Here is a 21202-nt window from a genome sequence, read left to right as displayed (position 1 = left end):
AGTTCTTCTAGAAATGAATTTCTCCTAATTTTGCCGTCATATTTGAAGGATATTTTGAGTGTATATAGAATTCTGGTTTAATATTTTTCTTTTTGTTCTGTTTTCCAGTAATTTTCTAGCATTTTCTAACCTCCATAGTTTCTCGTGAACATCAGCTGCCATTTAAACTACTATCCCTCTGTATGTAATGTAGTATGTTGTTTTTGTCTTAGAACTTTGATGATTTCTCCTTATATTTGGCTTACAGCAGCTTAACCACGATGTCCCTTGCATAGTTTTATTCATATTTATCCTGTTTGGAGTTTACTAAACTTCTTGGATTTGTACATTTATATCTTTTAACAAAGTAGGAAACATTCTGACTATCATTTTTTTCAAGTGCTTTCTTTGTCCCTTTCAATCTTCCCTCTTTCTGTGGCTTCAGATGGATATATCTTAGAATGTATCCAATTTTTGGTATAGAGCCTGCAGTCCTTGAGGCTCTGCTAGTTTTTTCACACTTTCATGTATATGTTCTTCACAAAATTTCTGCTGTTCTATCTTGAATTTTACTGATGTCCCCTTCTCTTGTCCACATTGTGTTTTTAGGGGTAAAATTCATTCATCCAATGAATTATTTTTTCAGATATTGCCTTTTAAGTTTTTAGAAGTATTTTTAAGACTTCCATCTTGTTCTTTCTCGTTTGTTTCTTTAAATAGTTTTTTTCTCTGGTGAGATATTGCTGTCTTCTTCACTGTGAGCATATTTTCTTTTTCCTCATTAAACGTAGTTATAATAGTTCCTTTAAAATTCTTCTTCTCTGCCAATTCCAAAATCAAAATAGTCTATGGATTGGTATCCATTGTGTTTTTTTTTCTTTTGAGAATAGGTCACAATTTTCTTTTCTTTTCCTTTCTTTCTTTCTTTTTTTTTTTTTTTAAAGTATGTTGAGCAATTTTGGATTATATCCTTGTGTTATGCCCTTTTTGAAAACCTTGGGTCTTCTTCATACTCTGCCCGTTGGGTTTTCTTTTCTTTTTTTTTTTTTCTTCTTCAATCTCCATTGTCTGCAGATAGTTGTTTTTATGTAATTTGTCAAAGTTTAAGTTTCTTATTTCAGGGGAAGAGGTCTGGTGTAAGCTTACTCCATTATTACAGCTTTATTTTAAAATATATATTTTGGAATGTGGAGAACATGTATTCAAGAAAAAAGGGGATTTCTCTGGGTAGGTATGATGGATTTTATTTTGCAGTTTTCCCCCCTTACTTTCAAGTTTTTATTTAGATGCCAGGTAGTTAACATGCAGTGTACTGTTAGTTTCAGGTGTAGAATTGAGTGATTCATTGTGTCCATACAACACCCTGTGCTCATCACAAGTGCTCTCCTTCATAATACCCACCAGCCATTTAAGGTTCTGATTATTTGAAATACAGTATTAGTTCACACTATATTGAATTTTTAAAGGGTTTTATTTTTATTTTTTTGGTAATTGTTTTTAAGCTTTGGTACAAAATGTTTGTAAGAAGGTCATTCCATTTCTAAGCCAAGCAGTTCTCCCTGGGGTGATTTTGACCCTGGGGAACGTTTTACAATGTCTGGAGACATTTTTGACCATCACATGTGGGGTGGGAGTACTACTTGAATCTGGTGGTTGGAGACAGAGATGCTGCTACAAGGCAGTAGAGCGGCCCCCACAGCAGAACATGATCTGGTCCAAAATGGCGGTATTGCTAAGGCTGAGAAATCCTGTCCAAAGCAAATTCTGTGAATTATGGTACTTCTCTAATGTTGACTTGCTGGATGGCTAGGGAGAATCCCTTGTAAACTAAAGTTTCTTTCATTATTGAAGTATTCTTACAGGGGTAACCAGTTCTGTGCTAATGTTGTTTCTCCAAAATCACATGGATAAATGTAATTTAAGTTGTCTTACCAAATCAGATATGTTTGTGGGTTTCATAAAACAGACTCTTAACTGTAGAGAGCAAACTGAGAGATACTGAAGGGGAGGTGGGCAAGGGGATGGGCTAGATGGGTGGTGGGAATTAAGGAGGGCACTTGTGATGAGCACTGCTTGTTGTAAGTGGCAAATTACTAAATTCTACACCTGAAACCAATGTTACACTGTATGTTAACTAACTGGAATTGAAATAAAAACTTGCAACTACACAAAAAGTTTCCAAAGGGTGCTTTTGAAAACTCAAAATCTTATTAGTGTAACCATCCTTTTTACCTACCTTCTTTGAATTTTGCACTTTATAAGTGAATATAATTCCTTACATTGAATAAATTTGGAGACTAGGAGAACACTAGTTTAGTATAATAATTTAAGAAAGAAAAAGATACCTGAAATATGAAGTTGGCTTCTGTATAATGGTTATGTTTTTCTTAGTCTGCATTAGAATAAAGATTTGAAACGCCTCCTCCCCCACCCCCCAAACTCTTGAGATGTATTACTTTCTGTATATTTTTTCCATGTCTCAGTTTGGTTTGAAATGTAAATGATTTTGGGTTCTACACTAGCACTTAACAAGAAAATGAAAGGAAGAGCTACCATTTCTCTTTCTCCTGTGATGGAATTATATATGACCCGACAAAGGAATTCTTTAATACTATTGATCTTCAAAAACATTTACAGTTCTGTTTTATTTAAATAGTGATGTAGGATTGAAATAATAAAAATTAGTTACATGAATCTCTTGGGAATCACCTGTCAGGCACACTTTGATGTTCTAGATCAGTGGCTCTCATTGTCATCATTATCGGCTCTCAGAGCAGTGATAAGAAAGGAAAATAATGCTTTTTCTTCCTTCTCCTTTTAAAGCTTGATTTCATAAACCTTGAATAGAAGATAATTAAGAATGATACCAGCTTTTATAATGTAATACACAAATTATACTTTTTGCCAACAAAATAAAGCTCGCAAATAGACTTAAAAAGTAAAGTTGTCTAAATGAAAATTAGTTGCTTTGAATGGGTCTTCATCTGTATTTCATGTCATCATTAGCACCCTTTTTGGAGAGAAAAAGAGAGTCATAGTGTTTCCTTTAGTTCCTTAGTTTCTTTTTCTTGCCCAATTACCTTCATTTGTAGGACAGAATTAATATTCCCAGCATTTAAAGCTGTTTAGCAGCTGTATAAGATTAGGAGAGAATTCATCACCATCAGTTGCTTCTTACAGTGGGCTTCTGAGGAATACCTTTGACTCCAAGATGCAGGAATCTTCAATCTCTTTTAAAATATTTTTCTTTCTTCATTTCTGCTTCAAATATTAAAAACTCTAACATAGTTAATTTGACGTGTTCACATTCTTAAAGCTGTTGTGCTAGAGCAGATCATTTAGTGCTACTCCTAAATTACACATTTCTGCTTTTTCTAGTCCAGCCTGTGTCTTCTTTTTTTAGTGTTGGAGGTTGGGAATGTAATGCTAATTTGGCTTTTTACATTATGCAGTGCGTGCACATTCGCACAGAATTTTAAAAGGGGTATGTGAGATCTTTCCCTCCCAACATTGACCCCCAACTACCTACTTTCTTTCTATGTCTGTCTTCTTTTTGTGTGTGCGTGTGTATAAGGTTTTAATTAAATTCCAGTTAATGTACTGTGTAGTATCTAGTTTCAGGTGTACAACTTAGAGATTCAACACTTCCGTGCATCACCTGGTGCTCATCACAAGCGCAGTCCTTAATCCCCTTCACCTGTTTCACCCATTCCCCCCCACCCCCCTCCACTGCCTCTGCTGTGGTAACCATCAGTTCTCTGCATCTCCAGCTAAGAGTCTGTTTCCTGGTTTGCTTCTTTCTTCCTTCCTTTCTTTCTTCCTTCCTTCCTTCCTTCCTCCCCCCTCCCTTCCTCTTCCTGTTTCTTTCTCTCTTTTCTCTTTCTCTCTTTCTTTCTTTCTTTCTCCTCCCTTTGCTCATTTGTTTTGTTTCTTAAATTCACAATCAAGATGGCTTATCTGTCACCCATAAGGATGCCCTTTGGGATTATTTCCTCCCACTTCTACCTGCCCCATTCCCCCAAAATCCACTCATCAATCCTCTTTGTATCAATATACATTTGTCCACATTTTTTGGAATTGTATATGTGTGCAGTAACTCAGGAGGTACTCTTTTTGTCTGATGTATTTTACTCAGTATAGTTCATTATGACACATTCATGTGTCTTTTTTATTACGGAGAACTATTTCATTCTGTGGTAGTATGTAATTTCATATATATGTTTTATAAGTATATTATTTAAATACATAGTTTATATGTATTATTTAATGTATGTTAATATAACTATATATTAAATATATTTTATATGTATGCTCAATTCTTGCTAATATTTAGTCTTTGACTTGGATTCCTGACACAGAGCTCTTAAATCCCTTGGATTTTCGTGGGTGACAGGAGTGTCTTCTGTTCTACTGGAGATGACTCTTGGAGGGCTCTTGCATGGAAGGGGGGGGGGGGACTGGTCACTGGAAAGACCAAGCCATGATTAGAAATTTGAATTTTGAGCTCCAGTCCCTATCCTCTGGAGAGGAGAGTGGAGGGAGGGGCTGGAAATGGAGTCATATTTGATCATGCCCACCTGAGAGAGTCTCCATAAAAATCCCTAAAGTAAAAGGTTTCGAGAGCTTTCAGGTTGCTCAAAATCTGGAGATGCCAGGAGGGTTTTGCTTCTGGAGAGGACATAGAAGCTCTGTGCCCCTTCCTTACACCTTGCCCTAAGTCTCTCTTTATCTGGTTGTTAATCTGTATGATTTATTACATCCTTTATAATAAAATGGTAAATGTAAGTGTTGCCCTTAGTTCTGTGAACTATTCTGGCAAATTATGGAACCCAGCGAAGGGTTCCTGGGAACACTGATTTAGAGCTAGTCAGTCAGTAGTACCTCAGACAAACTGGTGACTGGTGTCGCAATGAGGACAGTCTATTGGACTGGGCCCTTAACTTACGGGATTTGCCCCTGATTTTCTCCTGAGTTTTATTAAAAATCAAAATAAAATTGAAACAACAGAATAGTTACCCCTTTAAAATGTACAATTCTGTGACGTTAAGAACATTCAGAGTATTGGGCAGCTGTCACCGCTGTCTAGTTCCACAACTTCATTAGCCCAAATGGAAACTCTGTACTCATACTCAGTGTCTGGCAAACACTGATGTGTTTTTCTCTGTCACTGTGATTTGCCTATGGACATACGGACCATATGCTGCTATATGGGCATTTCACGTAAACAGAATAAAAATTATGGCCTTTTTTGTCTGGTCCCTTTCACTTAAGCATAATCTTTTCAAGGTTCATCCATGCTGTAGAATGAGTACTTGAGCCCTTCTGATGGGTACACAACAATCCATTATATAGTGCACAGTTGACTCTTGAACAACATGGGTTTGAACTGTGTGGGTCCATGGATTTTTTTATAGTACAGTAGTGTAAATGTATTTATTTTTTTCTCTTCCTTATTTTCTTAATAATATTTTCCTTTCTCTAACTTAACTTCCTTGTAACAATACAGCATATGATACATAAAACATACAAAATGGGTTACATTGTTAACATTGACAATTTATGTTATCAGTAAGGCTTCCCAACAGTAGGCTATTAGTAAAGTTTTGGGGGAGTCAAAAGTTATATGCAGATTTTCAGCTGCACAGGAATCAGGGCCCCAAACCCTCCTGGTGTTCAAGGGTCCACTGTATTTTATTTACCCATTCGTCAGTTGATGGCCATTTGTATTTCTGGTTTTTGGCTATTTATGAAAAATGTTGCTATGAACGTTCATGTTCTAAGTTTTTGTGCAGACATACTTTTTAGTTCTCTTGGGTCTATGCCTAGGAATGGAATTGCTAGGTCATATGGTATTGTATATTTCATCGTTAGTAGAACTGCCAGGCTGTTTTCCAGAGTGACTGCACATTTTATGTTCCCACCAGCAATATATGAGAATTATGGTTTCTTCACATTCTAGTTCTTTCCATTTTTTTAAAGTTAAACTGTATAGTTTTTGATTTTACACTTAACCCCGTGGTTCATTTTGAGTTAATTTTTTATGTACAGGTATTTTTCTTTTTCTTTTTTTCTTTTTAATGTCTAATTGTCCCACCACCAGTTGTTGAAAAAGACTTTTCTTCCACTGAATTGCTTTTGTACCTTTGTCAAAAATCAGTTGGGTATATTTGTCTGGGCCGGTTTTTGATCATTTTTTTCTTTTAAGAACTTCCTTTAGATCTGCTGGTGACAAATTATTTTAGTTGCCCCTCATCTGAGAATATCTTGTTTTCTCCTTCATCCCTGAAGGATATTTTCACTGATTATAAGATTCTGCATCAAGAATTCTTTTCTGTCAGCGCCTGAAAAATACTGTGCTACTTCCTTTGGGCCTCTCTGGTTTCTGGTGAGAATCTGCTCTCATTTGAATTGCTTTTTTTTTTTTTTTCTCCTCCTATATGTTTTGTTTTTCTCTGGCTGCTTTCAGGAGCTTCTCCTTGCCTTTAGTTTTCTTAAGTTTAATTATGATGTGTCTTGGCATAGAATTTCTTTGGGTTTATCCTGTTTGGTGCTTGCTCAGCTTCTTGGATTGGTAAGTTTATGTCTTTTGCCACATTTGGACAGTTTCAGCCTGCCTATCTTTGAGTACTTTTTCAGGCCTGCCCCCTCTTTCTCTTCTCCTTTTAAGATTCTGATGAAATAAATGTTAGATCTTTTGTGAAGTCCCACAGGGACCTGAGTCTCCTTCCTTCCTTCCTTCCTTTCTTTCTTTCTTTTTAAAGTTTATTTTCTCTGTGTTGTTCATACTGGGTAATTTGTATTGTTCTATCTTCAAGTTCACTCATGATTTCCTGTGTTTCCTCCATTTTGCTATTGAGCTCATCCACCAAACTTTGTATCTGGGTTATTGTTTTTTTCGGTTCTAAGATTTCCATTTCACTCTTTTTTATAGCTTCCGTTTCTTTGCTGAGACTTTCTGTTTCTTTGTTGAGGTTTCTGTTCTATCATTTTTTTCCCCGAGGGTGTTTGTAATTGCTTAATGAGACATTTTTATTATGGCTGTTTAAAATCCTTGTCAGATAATTCTAACTTTCTGTCATCTCAGTATTGGCATTTATTAGCCGTCTTTTCAAATTCTTCTTGAAGGATGCCTGGGTGGCTCAGTTGGTTGAATGTCTGCCTTGGGCTCAGATCATGATCCCAGGGTCCTGGGATCAAGTGCTGCATCAGCTCCTTGCTCAGCGGGGATCCTGCTTCTCCTTCTCCCTCTGCCATTTCCCCCGCTTGTGCTCTCTGGCTCTATCTCTCTGTCAAATAAATAAATAAAATATTTTAAAAAGTTCTTCTTGGGATCTTCCTGGTTCTCAGTATAATGCATGATTTTTGTTTGAAACCTGGACAGTTGGGTATTACGTTTTGAGACTCTAGATCCTTCTAGATCTAGAGCCAACTTTTAGCCAGCTTTCTTTGACAGTGCTCTGGCCAGGGAAGAGGGGGGTACATGCTACCGTGTTACTGCCAGGTGGAAGCAGAAGCTGTGCCTCCCTTGGCCTCTGTTGATACCTGAGATGGAAATTCCTTGTTCCTGCTTGGTAGAGGTGTGTGTTGGTCTCCAGTGACACTGTGATGAGTATGGTGTCATCACTGCTGGGCTATGGTCAAAGTTCTGACTCTCCACTAGACCTCCTCTGGTCCCACCCCACCAAGTGGACAGAGATGGAAGTCTAGGCTCTCCATGTGTTCTCCTCTGACACCAAGGAGGTGGGAGTACTTGGTTATCAGGTGGTGGCTCCAGACTTGGCTTTCTCCGACATCCTTACATGAGAGAAAGTCTAGGCTCCCCATGCCTTTGTTGGAATTTTCCAACTGTGTTGGAATTTTCCACTGTGTTGTTCCTTAGATCTGGAGCTTCCCACCTCATCTGCCTTCTCCTGTCCACCTTCCAGGGTCTTCTAATTTTTGTTTTGCATGTTATGTCCAGAATCTTAAGTTGTACTTACGAGGAAGAATAGGAAAAGGTATGTCTAGTCATCTTTCCAGAAGTGGAAGTTGTACCTGCTGTTGTAAGTTAACAATAATAGATCTTAGGCCTCATTTCATTTAGTTTATGAATTGCATACTTAATCTTTTGTTTAAATTATGCATTGTGTTTCATTTTATGAATATACCATGATTTTTTTTTTAACCAGTTCCCTACGGATGGGCATTTAGGTTGTTGTCAATCTTTTGCTCTTACAAACAGGGCTTCAGTGAATACCTTCATGTATATGTGTTGGTTTGCATGTGTTCCAGTGTAACTAAAAGATAGCTTCCTGTTTACTATCCACATCTTAGAGAACTGTGTATTCATTTGATAGAAGAGTCACCGTTGCCTAAAGGAAATCAGAATATTTCTTTTTAGATGGATCTGATTGTGAAAAAGGCACTCCTTGTATGATGTGTGCTTAGATCTACTTTCCTATAACTTCATGCATTGATTCTAGTTTGGAGCTGGTGATTAAGACAGGACAAATCCAGCTCCTCTTCCTTACAACAACCCTTAGATATTAAAAGCTGAGTGTCTTTGGAACCTTCATCTGTTCTCCATCCTAAAAAGCTTGAGTCCTTTTAGCCATTTTCCTGTGGCATGATTTCCGGATACTCTGAATAAGACCTGGTTTGTTGGAAATGTTCTTTAACACTTGCACATCTGGAGGGAAATGGAATACTGTAATTGACATGTGGGCCAATGGTTGTTAATGACAAAAAAGAAAAAATTGACCAAAAAGTTTTGGGGACAGCCCTGTCACAGTCTGAATTGTATTCCCAGAGACCACGGTACTGCCTTCTTTGCACTATGGATAAATGTTTGCATTTATAAATCAATAAATTAATAGATACTCTACTTAACTCTTGACTTAAATCCCCAGTTTTGTTCTTGCATATGTCTGCTTCTGAGCTGTGCTCATACAGTTGATTTGGAGGGTCTCAGCTGGACTTTGCCTTTGTCTCTGTGAAATTTTATGTCATCAAAGCTATCCAGTCTTCCAGCATTTTCAGATCATTTTGGATACAAATTCTGTCTTTGCATGTATTATTTCTCTCTCTCAACACCATGCCATCTGTATTCATCTGACTACTTAAGTGGGATGTATTTTGCTCATATTCATACCAAATATTCATAAGATATTTTTGAAGAAGGTAACTTCCTGGAAGTAGAGTCATGAGGTCAAAGACTATGTGTATTTACATTCTGATAGAGAATGCTAGATGGCCTTCCACAGAGATCGATTGACGTCTGAATCACCTTGCATGTTGTTTGTATAGATAGGACTCCTGCTCATGAGACAGAGCCCAGAAGGTTAATTTGAAGCACTAGATCTGAGTATGTAACTCCAATGTCATCTGATGGGACCTTCTAGCTTTTTTCCCCAACAAATTTTCGTATAAAATAATCTAAAATATAAGGACGGCATTTATTTTGATCAGCAATCCTGCCTCATAGACATCTTTGTGTAGTTTTGTTAAGTATGGTCCGTTGGTATCTGGTTTTATAATACCTCATTTTACCCAAGTAAACTTATATTTTCTCTAGTAGCTTTCTCTGTGGATATTAAACTCTCATTTGGGTCTGAATTATGCTCTTGTGGCTGATGATGTTAAGCAGTACATCAATTAAGTGATTTTTCTCAATTTAATGGGTCATTCGAATTCACAGACATTTCTTATGGTTTGATTATTATTGTTCACTAGTTTATTGTCATGATTTTCAACCCAAGATTCTCTAAGAGATTTTTGTTTTTCTGATTAAATTAACAGGAGTGATGGATGAGCTGCTACTTTATAACTTTTTATTGAATTATAATTTATATAGAATATTACATTAGTTTGAGTTGTACAAGATAATGATTCAGTGTTTTTATACATTATAAAAAAATGATTGCCATGATAGGTCTAGTTACCATCTATCACCCTACAAATTTATTACAGTATTATTGACTCTGATCTCTATGCTGTACATTACATCTCTGTGATTTTTTTTTTTTAATAACTGGAAGTTTGTACCTCTTCATCCCCTTTACCTATTTTGTCTGCCCACTTCCCCTTGCCCCTGTCTACTGCCAGTTTGTTCTTTGTATCTAAGACTCTGTTTCTTGTTCGTTTTATTTGGCTTTTTTAGATTCTACATATAAATGAAATTATATAGTATTCTTCTTTCCCTGTCTAACTTAACTTAGCGTAATACCGTCTAGATCTGTTCATTTCATTGCACATGGGGATTTCATTCTTTTTTTATGGCTGAGTAATATTCCTGTGTGTGTGTGTGTGTGTGTGTGTAACAGATCTTTATCCATTCATCTGTTCATGGACACTTATTTTGGCTATTGTAGGGACACATATCTACTTTTATCATTTTGAATGTCGTCCTGCTGTGTGTATATATAATGGATATTCTTCGTCTGGTTTCTTTTACACAACGCCGTCTCTGTGTTCATCAGTAGTTTATTCTGTTTTTATTACTCTGTAGTACTCTGCTGTAGGAACAGTTTCGCTTAGAATGGATTATTTCAGCTTTTGGTTATTTTGAATGAGGCTGCTGTGCACACTTTTGTACATACCATTTGGTGGACAGACCACACTATCTCCTTTAATATGTCTTAAGCAGAATTGTTTTAATTTCACAGAATTGCCTGCTGGATCAATTCCTTGTTTACTTTCTCATACCGTGAGAAATGCTTTGGCACCATTAAATACTTTCCCATACTTACCTTTTCCTGAGATGGTAATCTCCTAAAATTCATTTAAGGTGGAAGGCTTTGGTTCTGGATCATGAACATAGTAATGACAGAGAAACAGTATTTGGCATGTCATTGCTGGAGGGCAAGTTAGATGTGACATGTGACCCTTCCCCTGAATAGATCTATTCCTCAAAATCAGTATTTGACATTCTCTCAGGCAAAGTCTTTGGCCGCAGATAACCACTGTTTACAACTCCAGTGCGGTGTCCCCTATACCCCAGCCGAACAGCCACCAATGGCTTGTCCATGTGGCCCTCTGGTTCCACTGGGCTGCCTCAGTTAAGACCATTTGCTGTCTTCGTGACTGTCACCATTCACTATGTCATGTCTATAGGGTCTCGTGTGCATGTGCTTATCTTTGGAACATGGACGTACGTGTTGCTAGTTATAGTTAACAGTGGGAATTCGCTTTCTTTAGTCCATCTATGTGCTGTCATTTGGGAACTTTTGCCAGGGACTGAGGGATTTTACCTTTCACAGTAGCTCTCCTGTGTACTTGGAGACACTCGACTGGCATCATCAGAGTATCAGTAAACAGCTTTTACTATATCACTTGGTTGAAGTCATGGCTACTTAGTATACTTTTTGAATTAAAATAATTTTTCATTTGATCGTATTCTGACCTATGTAAGATCTAGTTTAACACTGAAATCTTTCCCCCCTCCAACCATGATTTATAAACCTTACCAAGCATGATTTAGATATAATTAATTCAGTATTACTTTCTTTTTCTAAAAAAGTGGCCTTTTTCTTATGTAAAATGTAAATATAAAATGTAAAAATTTTCCCATTTTTTTCTTTCTGTTCTCAAAAATCCACTGTGGGTGCTATCATTTTTGCTGACACAGCTTTATCAGGTATGATTCCTAAGTGTCATGTTGGACTTTACAGATATGTTGTTGAAATTTCCAGGAGAAAAACTTTCCAGATTGGCTTTCTACATTTGCTTGATGAGTATTTGTGAATATCTTGTGAAAATTGTTGGCCTTTAAGGCATAGAGTGGTCTGTAAAAAAACAACTTTGTCTAATTTATTACACCTATATTCCAAAAAGAAGTTTTGAAGTGTTTTCTTCAAAAATATTGGTATTTTTCTCTGGTTTTCTTCACCATGAATCTGTGTATAGTTCTCTACATTTTTCCTGTTTATATGTGTACATACGTGTTAGTATACTCATCAGTGTTTCTTAACATACGTGATTTTTCAAACTGCTCCATATTTCTGACCAGAATTTTTCCAAACTGTGTTCCATGAAATACGTTAATCTGAGATGCTAAAGAGAATGGGACAAAAAATATTATAAAATGATTACTGTATTCCTCCTTGAGAGATTCGCAGTTCACATTGGCATGTTAAAGGATTTGGTGTTATGCATTAAAGAAATTTGTTTACCTTTGTTGATCTCAGCATCTTCTAGAAATATTTGAGTGTAGAACGCTTCATAACACACTGGGTGTCGTTGGGATACCCATTGGGGAACTCTTACAAAAGACAATGGAATTTTCTCTGTAGTGTTTCAACACATCAAATAATACTGATAAAAAGTGACTAAATTTTCAAAAAGTTAACAACACTTAGCTGAATTCTATTTGGGTTTTATTTTCTTATGGTAATTACATTCTGAAATACAGCATTGATTTTTTTTCCCAGTAACTCTCAGTACTTGTGTCGACCTTTAAACATTTGTAAAACTATTGTGAAAATGTTGCTGTCTTGTAGGAAAGAGATAATTTTGGTTGCTGTTGTCGTTGTTTGTTTGAGTGTTTCTCTTCTGTCAGAATTTGCTTTTATCCTTAAAACATATGTTTACTGTTTCAGATAGCGTGACACAGGAAAGGAGGCCTCCCAAACTTGCCTTTATGTCAAGAGGTGTTGGGGACAAAGTTTCATCCAGTCATAATAAACCAAAGGCCACAGGTATGGGTCAGGAGACTACAGTTCATAGATATTAACATGGTATCTGATTTGCCATGGCACTGAAAGAAGGTTGAAAGGTTTTATTCGAAGCACATGTAGGTTCTCTTCTTCCAAACGTTTTTAGTATTTCACTAAAAATTTTTTATAGATGCTCTTGGTTAAGCCAAGAGTTCCCAACCTTTTTTAAGTTGATGAAAAGCTTTCTGGGAGGACCTGTGTCTTTTGTTGGTTTATATCAGCTGATTTTTGGAACCCCCTACCTGCAACATTTGTATGTAAAGTTTAGAGTTGCAACTGTACAAAACCACCTTATTTGGATGATGTTATAGAGGGTAAAGTATATAGAGAGTAATTATGTGGATTTTGCTAACAAAATGTGGCATAAGATAAATTCCAAAGTGCTAAGCAAACATTTTTGTCTCTCTTCCAAAAACTCCCTCACAATGCATGTGGAGTTCTTAGCTTTTTTTCTTTTGCTTCCACATATTTCATAGTTTTAAAGGACGGTGGTTACACAAGCTAAACAGCTCATTTAAAAAGCTGTAAGAATGTTTGTTAACTCAGATGTGGGTTAGGAGCAGAATATTTTTTCCTCAGTTATCTGGTGGACAAAACTACTTTGGCTCATTTTAAAGGAAATTGTATTTTAAGACATATTTTACGTGACTTTGGACCCTGGGAGACTTAGGATTAAATAGGATACACAAGTAATAGTTATTTTTTATGTTAACTTATGGATCTAGATAGGATAGCTCACACTTGTTATTCTCACTTAAATATAAATAGCCTGCAGATTTTCTGAAGACATGTGCATTACTTGTTTTGTAGCAGATCTTAGCTATAAGCATAAAATATAGTGTTATCTGCTTTCAATTAGAAAAAAAAATCAGATTTTGTATGGGTTCTAGAAACCCCCTGCTCTAACCTACAGCTTGTCCTCTTAGTACTGAGTCAGGGTAAGGTCTTGAAATGTCTGTGATAGGGCTACACTAACTCTTTCTTACTTTAATTAATTTAATACGGAAAAATAATACTGCTGGAACATTTCAAAGGCATGAAGAAATGAAGCAAGGAATTTGATGACAAAGATTCCAAACTGTTTAAATTTGTTAAACTTAATTGGTATGCTGATTTCTGTATACAACATTTGAAGATAATCTTCTGAAAGGAACAGTTTTGAAATAATAGGTTTAATTTGGGAGCCAAGAGGTTCATCACATGAAATTGGGGAATGGTGTTATTGACACTTGGAAATGAGTCATAGAAGACGAAATAATTTTTAAAAGCAGTTTGTCTTTAATAAAAAAAAAAAAAAAAAGCAGGCTGTTCTTTTAACTTCCTCCTGTTTCCCTCCTGTATTGATTCTTGGGTGGAAGAGTTTTTTGACATTGACAAATGGTTGAAAATGCTAATAAAATACGTTGTGTTTGTATACATCTATTGCTTGCTTAAGCAATTGTTAACACTGCATGCATGTTAATTTCTCTTAGGGAAAAGCTTTCACACCATATTGACTTTATTTTTAAAAGGAACTTTTCTTGATCCATAGGATCTACCTCAGACCCTGGAAATAGAAACAGATCTGAATTCTTTTATGCTTTAAATGGATCTTCTGTTGACTCACAACCACAATCCAAATCAAAAAACACATGGTACATTGATGAAGGTAATCCATAATTTTAGTGTCTTTTATTATGATCCTCTCCTTTTCGCTCATCAGGGGAAAAAAAAAAGGCTTTTTCACCAGTATATCTCGTTTTTGGAAACAGAATGAGTAGGCCATTCTTCAGTACTGTGACTGAACTACGATACTGAATACAATTTGAACTGCACTGCTGTTAGAGTAATACAACACCCAGCAAATGTATTAGTACCTCGTTTTCTTCCCTTAGCTGATCTTTAGGGTAAGACGTCTAGAAGCAGTTGAATCATTTAAAGTCTTTACCATCTGGGTCTTTGTTTGCCTCTTTCAAACACTTCCTTTTTACCTTTCTTTGGTCCAGGGGCATCATTTTCTTCTGGTTTATTATTTTCTTTGTTCATCCCTTTAGTAAATACTCATTGTGCTTTTACTATGCGCTAGGCCCAGAGGTTACAATGGTGAGTGAACAGACAGGGTCCTTGCCCATTCTGACTTTATGATCAAGTCATTAAAACGGACATTGCTCAGACCGTAGCAGAAACAGATCCAGAATTGCAGTCATGGTGCGTGCAGTGAAGGCACACGATGCCGTGAGAGCATATAAAGGTTGGTTTTACTTACGGGGGCTCAGAGCTGTTTCTCTGAGGAAGCAGCGTGAGCTTAAATTTGCCAGAGGCGTGCGAGATAACACAGGGAAGGGACAGAGGCCCTTTTAGGCAGCATACTTAAGGCCTCATGGAAAAATGAAGCTGGTGTTTGCCAAGGACTAAAAAGAGCCCGGGTAGCTAGAACAAAGAGAGAGGCATAACATTTTATGAGAAAGGTGTACAGGGCCAGGCCATGTGGAGCCTGGTGTGCCCTAGTTAAAGGAAATGGGAAGCTGCTGAAGGATTTTCAGCAAGGGGTAACATGACCAAGTTTGCCTTTTGAAAATCATTCCGACTGCACGGTGGACAGTGGATTGAAGCAGGGACCATGTGGATATGAGGGCACCATTGAAGGTGGTTGCAGGGCCCAGAAATAGATTATAGCAGCTAGGGCGAGCCTTCCTGGGGAAAGGGATAGAGGGGGGCAAGTGGATGGCATAGGAGATATTTAGGAAGTGAATTGATAAGCCTCACAGATAGACTGAAAGTGGAAACTGGGGAAGAAAGAGGTGTCAGTGATACTCCGGGTTTTCTGGCTTGCATACATCACGATTGTAGGGAAGGTGATAAATTTGATTTTTTTTTTTAAGATTTTATTTATTCATTTGACAGACAGAGATCACAAGCAGGCAGAGAAGCAGGCAGAGAGAGAGGAAGGGAAGCAGGCTCCCCGCCGAGCAGAGAGCCCGACGTGGGGCTCGATCCCAGGACCCTGGGACCATGACCCGAGCCGAAGGCAGAGGCTTTAACCCACTGAGCCAGAGCTGGAGAAGTAAACTTGCAAGTTGCCCCCGCATATTTGGTGATTAAAGTCCTGTGAATCATATCACCTGAGTTGAGAGTGGGTGGGGGGTGGAGGGTGCGGAATAAGACAGCCCTAAGGACCTCAGTGGCGGAGACAGAGGAGACTGAGAAAAAGCGACAGGAGGGAGGTGAGGGAAACCAGGAGCTTGTTGAGTCAAGAAGCTGAGGAGCTAGTGGAGAGCAGTATTGAATGCTCCTGGGAGGGCAAGTATTTAGCCACTGAATTTAGCCACCGGAAGCCATTGATAACCTCAGTTGGCTATGCTTTTGTGGAGATGTGAGGAGATGGAGACATGAGTCCAGTTGCTTGAAATGGAATTTGGGCTTCATCCTGGGCTTCTCTCTCTCATTAGTTACATCCAGTTGTCCCCGAGTTGTCTGGAGTTCCTCCTCTTCAGTATCACTACACTCTTTCCCGTCTTCTTCATTTCTGCACCCACTGCCTCAGTTCAGATCCTTCGTTGCTGTCCAGTTAACATAACAGCCTTCCGACTGGTTCATCTGCCTCAGCCTTGGTCCTTCTGAATTCATTCTCAACACTTATAACTGCCCACTAATAACCATGACTAATAACACTAATAACCATCATCCTTATCATCGCTGCCATCCTCACTGTGGCTGACGTTTCTTGACAGCGTACTGCACCAGGCACGGTGTTACACGCTTTATATGCACTACTTTGCCCTCATACCAACTTCATGAGGTGGGTATTTTTACTTTTTCTTTTGTTGCAGTGGTTAAATGCCTTGCCCAAGGCCACACAGCTAGTATGAGTGGTGCCAGGATTCCAACCCAAGTCTGCTTAACACCAGGACTGCCGCTTTTGATCACTACACTCTGCTCTCTTCACATTACTTTCTGGTTGGTTTTTCTGAAGATATATCTGCTCATGTCTCTCCTTTATTGTATATCTATTAATTTTCTCCTAGTCCTTGATGATAACAATCCAGATTCCTTCTTTTGGCCTGTTGGACTCTCTTACAGCACGGCTTCTTCCTTGTCTCTCTCATGTGTCCTGCATTCCTGCTCTCGCCATGCTTGGAGGGGAGCCATTTTGGAACGTACCATACTTTTCTCTTTTCTTGGCGCCTGTTGTTCCTCTTGCCTGGAAATCCTTCTTCCTTTTCCTCCCACTCCATGCTCAGGCTTACTTCTATCCATCTGTTCAATCTCAGCTTGGGTATTATTTTCTCCTGGAAGCCTTTCCTGTCTCTCCTGGGTTAGGTGAGGTGCCATCATAATTGTTTGCTGCCTGTCTCTTCTGCCAGACTGGAATTCCAAGTGCCTCTCACAGGGCTTGGCATGGAGTACATTTAGTAATTGTTTGCAAATTAAATCAAAATAAGAACTCTGTAATGGCTTTTTAGCTATGATATGGATCATCTATATTATACATAAATGTAACAGTCCAAGTCTGCTGTTACCTCACTTGGGCTAGGATACTCACTTGGGCTTAGATACTTAACATATTCAATTAGATACTCATAGCAAATGATTTGAGTGAGCTCTCTGATTTCACCTTCTCTGTGCTTTCATTTCTACTTGGGGTAGGTTGTTGCAGAGATAGGCAGGCACAGGGCCTCATCCCCAAGAATCCTTCCTAGCCATAGAACAGGAAGCTTCCTTCAATGGTGCCTCTTCACGAAGGTTCTGTCTCCTGATGGACCACTTTTGTTACCTTTTGGCCCATATGTTAGCAGTTAGCCATTCTCTCAAATATCTTGGGAGTGCTGAGACAGCAAGGGCCTGGCAGGGTGCTGTGATGAGCCACAGCCCTGCTGGCCTCTGCACGAGCACGGGGATTCATGGGGACTATCCACGGTGGTTAGGGTGCAACCCTGCTCACTCCTTCTGTCATTACTGGTAGCTTTGGGAATGTTTTTCCTACGAGCTGCTTTCTTTCTAAGGTAAGAACGTGGGCTTGTCATAACCTAGGTGACATTAATTCTTTAAGTTTATGCTATGATTTTATTCTTACTCAGTTTCTGTAGTGTGGTAGAATATTTTTAACTTCTTGACTATAGTCTAATGTTGTATACTAAGTGTATGTAAGAACGTGGATCCCAAACAGGATATATAAAGTCAGGAAATCTATGTGGAGTAGGCCTTCATCCTTAAATTAGAAAATAGAAGTAATTTCAGTGTAAAAGAACATTTCTTGTCTATAATTAATTTCACTTATATATCTAAAAAGCTTTTTTCCCCCCCCTACAGCATTTGATTCATGTATTCACTTTTTTTTTTTAAAGATTTTATTTATTTATTTGACAGAGAGAGTTCACAAGTAGAGGAGGCAGAGAGAGAGGAGGAAGCAGGCTCCCCGCTGAGCAGAGAGCCCGATTCGGGGCTCTATCCCAGGACCCTGGGATCATGACCTGAGCTGAAGGCAGAGGCTTTAACCCACTGAGGCACCCCGGTGCCCCTTTTCACTTTTTTCTTAAATGTTGAGTATTTTCTTGTGTTAGTGGCTGTACCAAGTGCTGTGGGTTCAACCATTAAGCCTCATGAAAAACCATGAAAAAGACTAACAGAATTGCTGTTCTTATGGAGCTTATGGTCTGCTTGGTGTGGCAGATAGTAAATATGTGGACAGACAAGGTAATAATCGATGGTGATATGTGCAGTGAAGGGAGTGAACAAGGTGTGACAGCATATCCGGCGGGAAGCCGGTTCCCATAGAGTGTTGTGGGGAGGTCTCTTTGAGGAAAGGATGTTTGGGTTCAGATCTCGATGATATGAGTGAACCTGTCAGAGAAAGAGCTTGGGAAGAACATTCGAGGCAGAGGAGATAGGAAAGGCTTGAGGTGAGAAACAGTCCTTGAGGCCAGGGTGGCTACAGCATGGTAAGCAAGGAAAATAGGGGTATGAAAGGAAGTTGGACAGGTAGGTGGGAGGTGGATCATCCAGGACCTTGTAGATCTGTGAGAAATTTAGTATTTATTTTAAGAACACTGGAAAGCCACTGGAAGCTTTTAAATAGGGGAATGCCAGAAGATCATGGAAGATCTTTAGATCTTAAAAGGTCTCTCTTAGAGTTGTATGGTGAGTAGTTTGGAGAGGGACAAGATGAGGGTCAGACCAGGGAAGAGACTGGTTACAGGGTGAAAGATGATGGTGGCTTAAATTAGGGACACAATAGGGGTAAAGAGAAGAGGATGAATTTGAAATATATTTTAGAGATAGAACCAAATGCTTTATGGATTTTGGGTTTGAGGGTTTGAGAAAGAAAAGAATAACTTTTAAAATTCTTATGTTAAGGGCACCTGGGTGGCTTAATCAATTAAATGAGGCTTTGGCTCAGGTCCTGATATCGAGCCCCATGTTGGGCTCCCTGTTCCATGGGGAGCCTGTTTGTCCATCTCCCTCTGCCTGCTCCTCACCCTGCTTGTTCATTCTCTCTCTGCCAAATAAATAAAGAAAACCTTAAAAAAATTCCTATGTTAAATATCATTACTGAAGAATCTTAAATGGGTAAGGTATATAGAATACTAAGGTACGAAGTACAGTGAACACCCATGTAGTTGCTACGACTTTAAGAAAAAAACCATTCTCATTACCTTTGAAATTCCCTTGGTGCTTTTTCCTAGAACCCTTCCCTTCATGCTCTCCTCTGAGCTTCTGTCCTGTCTAATTTAGTGTTTATCATTCTCTTGGTTTTCATGATAGTCTTATAAGTTTGTATATCTAAACAGTATACCGTTAGTTGTACATGTTTCTCAGCTTCCGGTAAAGGAATCAGACTGTACATATGCTGTAATTTCCCCTCAATGTTATGTTCCAAAGAGTCACCGCAGGAGTCGTATGTGATTATAGTTTATTTGTTTTCATCACTGTTTAGCGTTTCATTCCATTTCATTCATTGCTGTGAAATGTCTAAATATAGCACAGTGTACGTCTGTAGTCAACCACCAATGGACATTTGCATTGTCTTTATTTTCTTGCTATTATTGACAGCTCCACTATTGTTCACAGCTCTGCTGTTAACATTTTTACACGTGTCAAGACTGTATACCTAGAAATGGATTCATTCACTGGGACATGTCATATGCACATCTTTCCTTTACTAAATCATGCCACACCGTTCCCAGGGTAGTTGTACCAGTTTACGCTCCCATCAGCATTGTGTGAAAGTATCATTTGCTCTTCATCCTGATCAATAGTTTATGTTCTAAGACCTTGAACTTTTGAAATGATATCTGACATTGCTTTTGACTTTTTTTGCTTATCTACCTACTGTTCAGGGCAAGAATCTTTTCACTGATGTGTTGGTAATTTGGGTATCTTCTTCTGATTTGCCTTTCAAGCCCTTTGTCCATTTTTTCCTAGGTTTGTTTTGTTTTGGGGTTTTTTTTTGGTCTTTTTTCTATTGATTTATAGTCTTTTGTCCAATTTAATCCTTTGTCAGAAATATGTATTTTAAGTGTTTTCTCCTTGTTCAGCTCATATTCTCACTCTTGTTATGTTGCCTTTTAATGAATAAGCTCAATTTGAATGTCATATTTGTCAGTCTCTTCCTTTATGGCTTACATATTTTATGTTCAAGAAATTTCTCTCTGCCCTAAATCATAAAGAACATTTTTCTAAATGGTCTTCCAGATGCTTAGAGTCTTGCCTTTTGCATTTGTCTTTAAACTACCCGGCAGTGATTTTTGTGTAGATCAGGCAGTACAAGTTCAATTTAATTTTTTTTTAAAGTTCTGATAACTGATGATCTCAGTATTGTTTATTGAGAAGTTCATTCCCTGAGGTCCACCTCTGATCTGTAGTGGCCGCTTGGTATCTGTATTAGTTATCTTAAGGAAATAGCTTTTAGCTTTGGTTCTCTTTTTGTATGTTTGTTTTCACTTAAATTATTTCCTGCTTTTGTAAATTTATCTGGTTTTGATTCTCTTTACTATATGTTTGTCTTCTCTTTCATTAATTTCTGTTTTGTGTTTATTCTTTCCTCTTGACTATTTTTCAGAGATTAATCTGTTCCTCTAACTTCCTAAATTCTGAGTTCATTAATATCCTTTTTTTTTCTAAAATAAACTATGAAGTCTATAAATTTCCTTTGTAAGTACCAATTTAGCTGTGTTCCACAAGCATTTGTTGCTTCTTTCTTTATTTTAAAAATTTACATAATCATTTCTTTTTTGGTCCTTTAGTTATTTAGAAGTGTCTTTCTAAATTTTTTGTTATTTTTTGGTACTGTTTTCTAACTTAATTGTGTTGGATGAAGAGTAAAACCTATTTAATGTCAGTCAATAATGGATTTTTTCGGTTTGAGCAATTGGGTGCCATCTACTGAGGTAGAAGAATCTGGAGGTGGGAGGAAAATCTAGAACACTGGAGAGATAAAGTGTGTAATGCTTACAAGAATCCTTTTAGAGTCAAAGTGGTGGTTGGACTGGACGTGTGTATTAATTTTCAGAGATGTGGACATATTTAATATTCTTGAATGCATTTCTCTAAAT

At 37.9% G+C, this 21202-nt stretch overlaps 1 protein-coding gene across 5 annotated transcripts in view; it reads left to right on the top strand.

The window, feature by feature from the left end:
* CYLD (CYLD lysine 63 deubiquitinase) overlaps positions 1-21202 on the top strand; it is a 67764-nt gene that overhangs the window by 24652 nt on the left and 21910 nt on the right. For 3 of the 5 annotated variants that reach the window (XM_045987755.1, XM_045987758.1, XM_045987754.1), the window contains 3 exons: positions 11585-11593; positions 12555-12653; positions 14203-14319. The exons of 1 other annotated variant lie outside the window; for it this stretch is intronic. In XM_045987755.1, coding sequence (XP_045843711.1) covers positions 11585-11593; positions 12555-12653; positions 14203-14319 — 225 coding nt within the window. The remainder of the gene's footprint in view (positions 1-11584; positions 11594-12554; positions 12654-14202; positions 14320-21202) is intronic. One more of the 5 variants, XM_045987756.1, reaches the window with a different exon arrangement.

This window comes from Meles meles, chromosome 19 (assembly GCF_922984935.1).
Source record: "Meles meles chromosome 19, mMelMel3.1 paternal haplotype, whole genome shotgun sequence".
NCBI classification, from domain to species: Eukaryota; Metazoa; Chordata; class Mammalia; order Carnivora; family Mustelidae; genus Meles; species Meles meles.
Note: the sequence above shows the minus strand (reverse complement) of the source record. Positions and strands in the feature narration are given on the sequence as shown.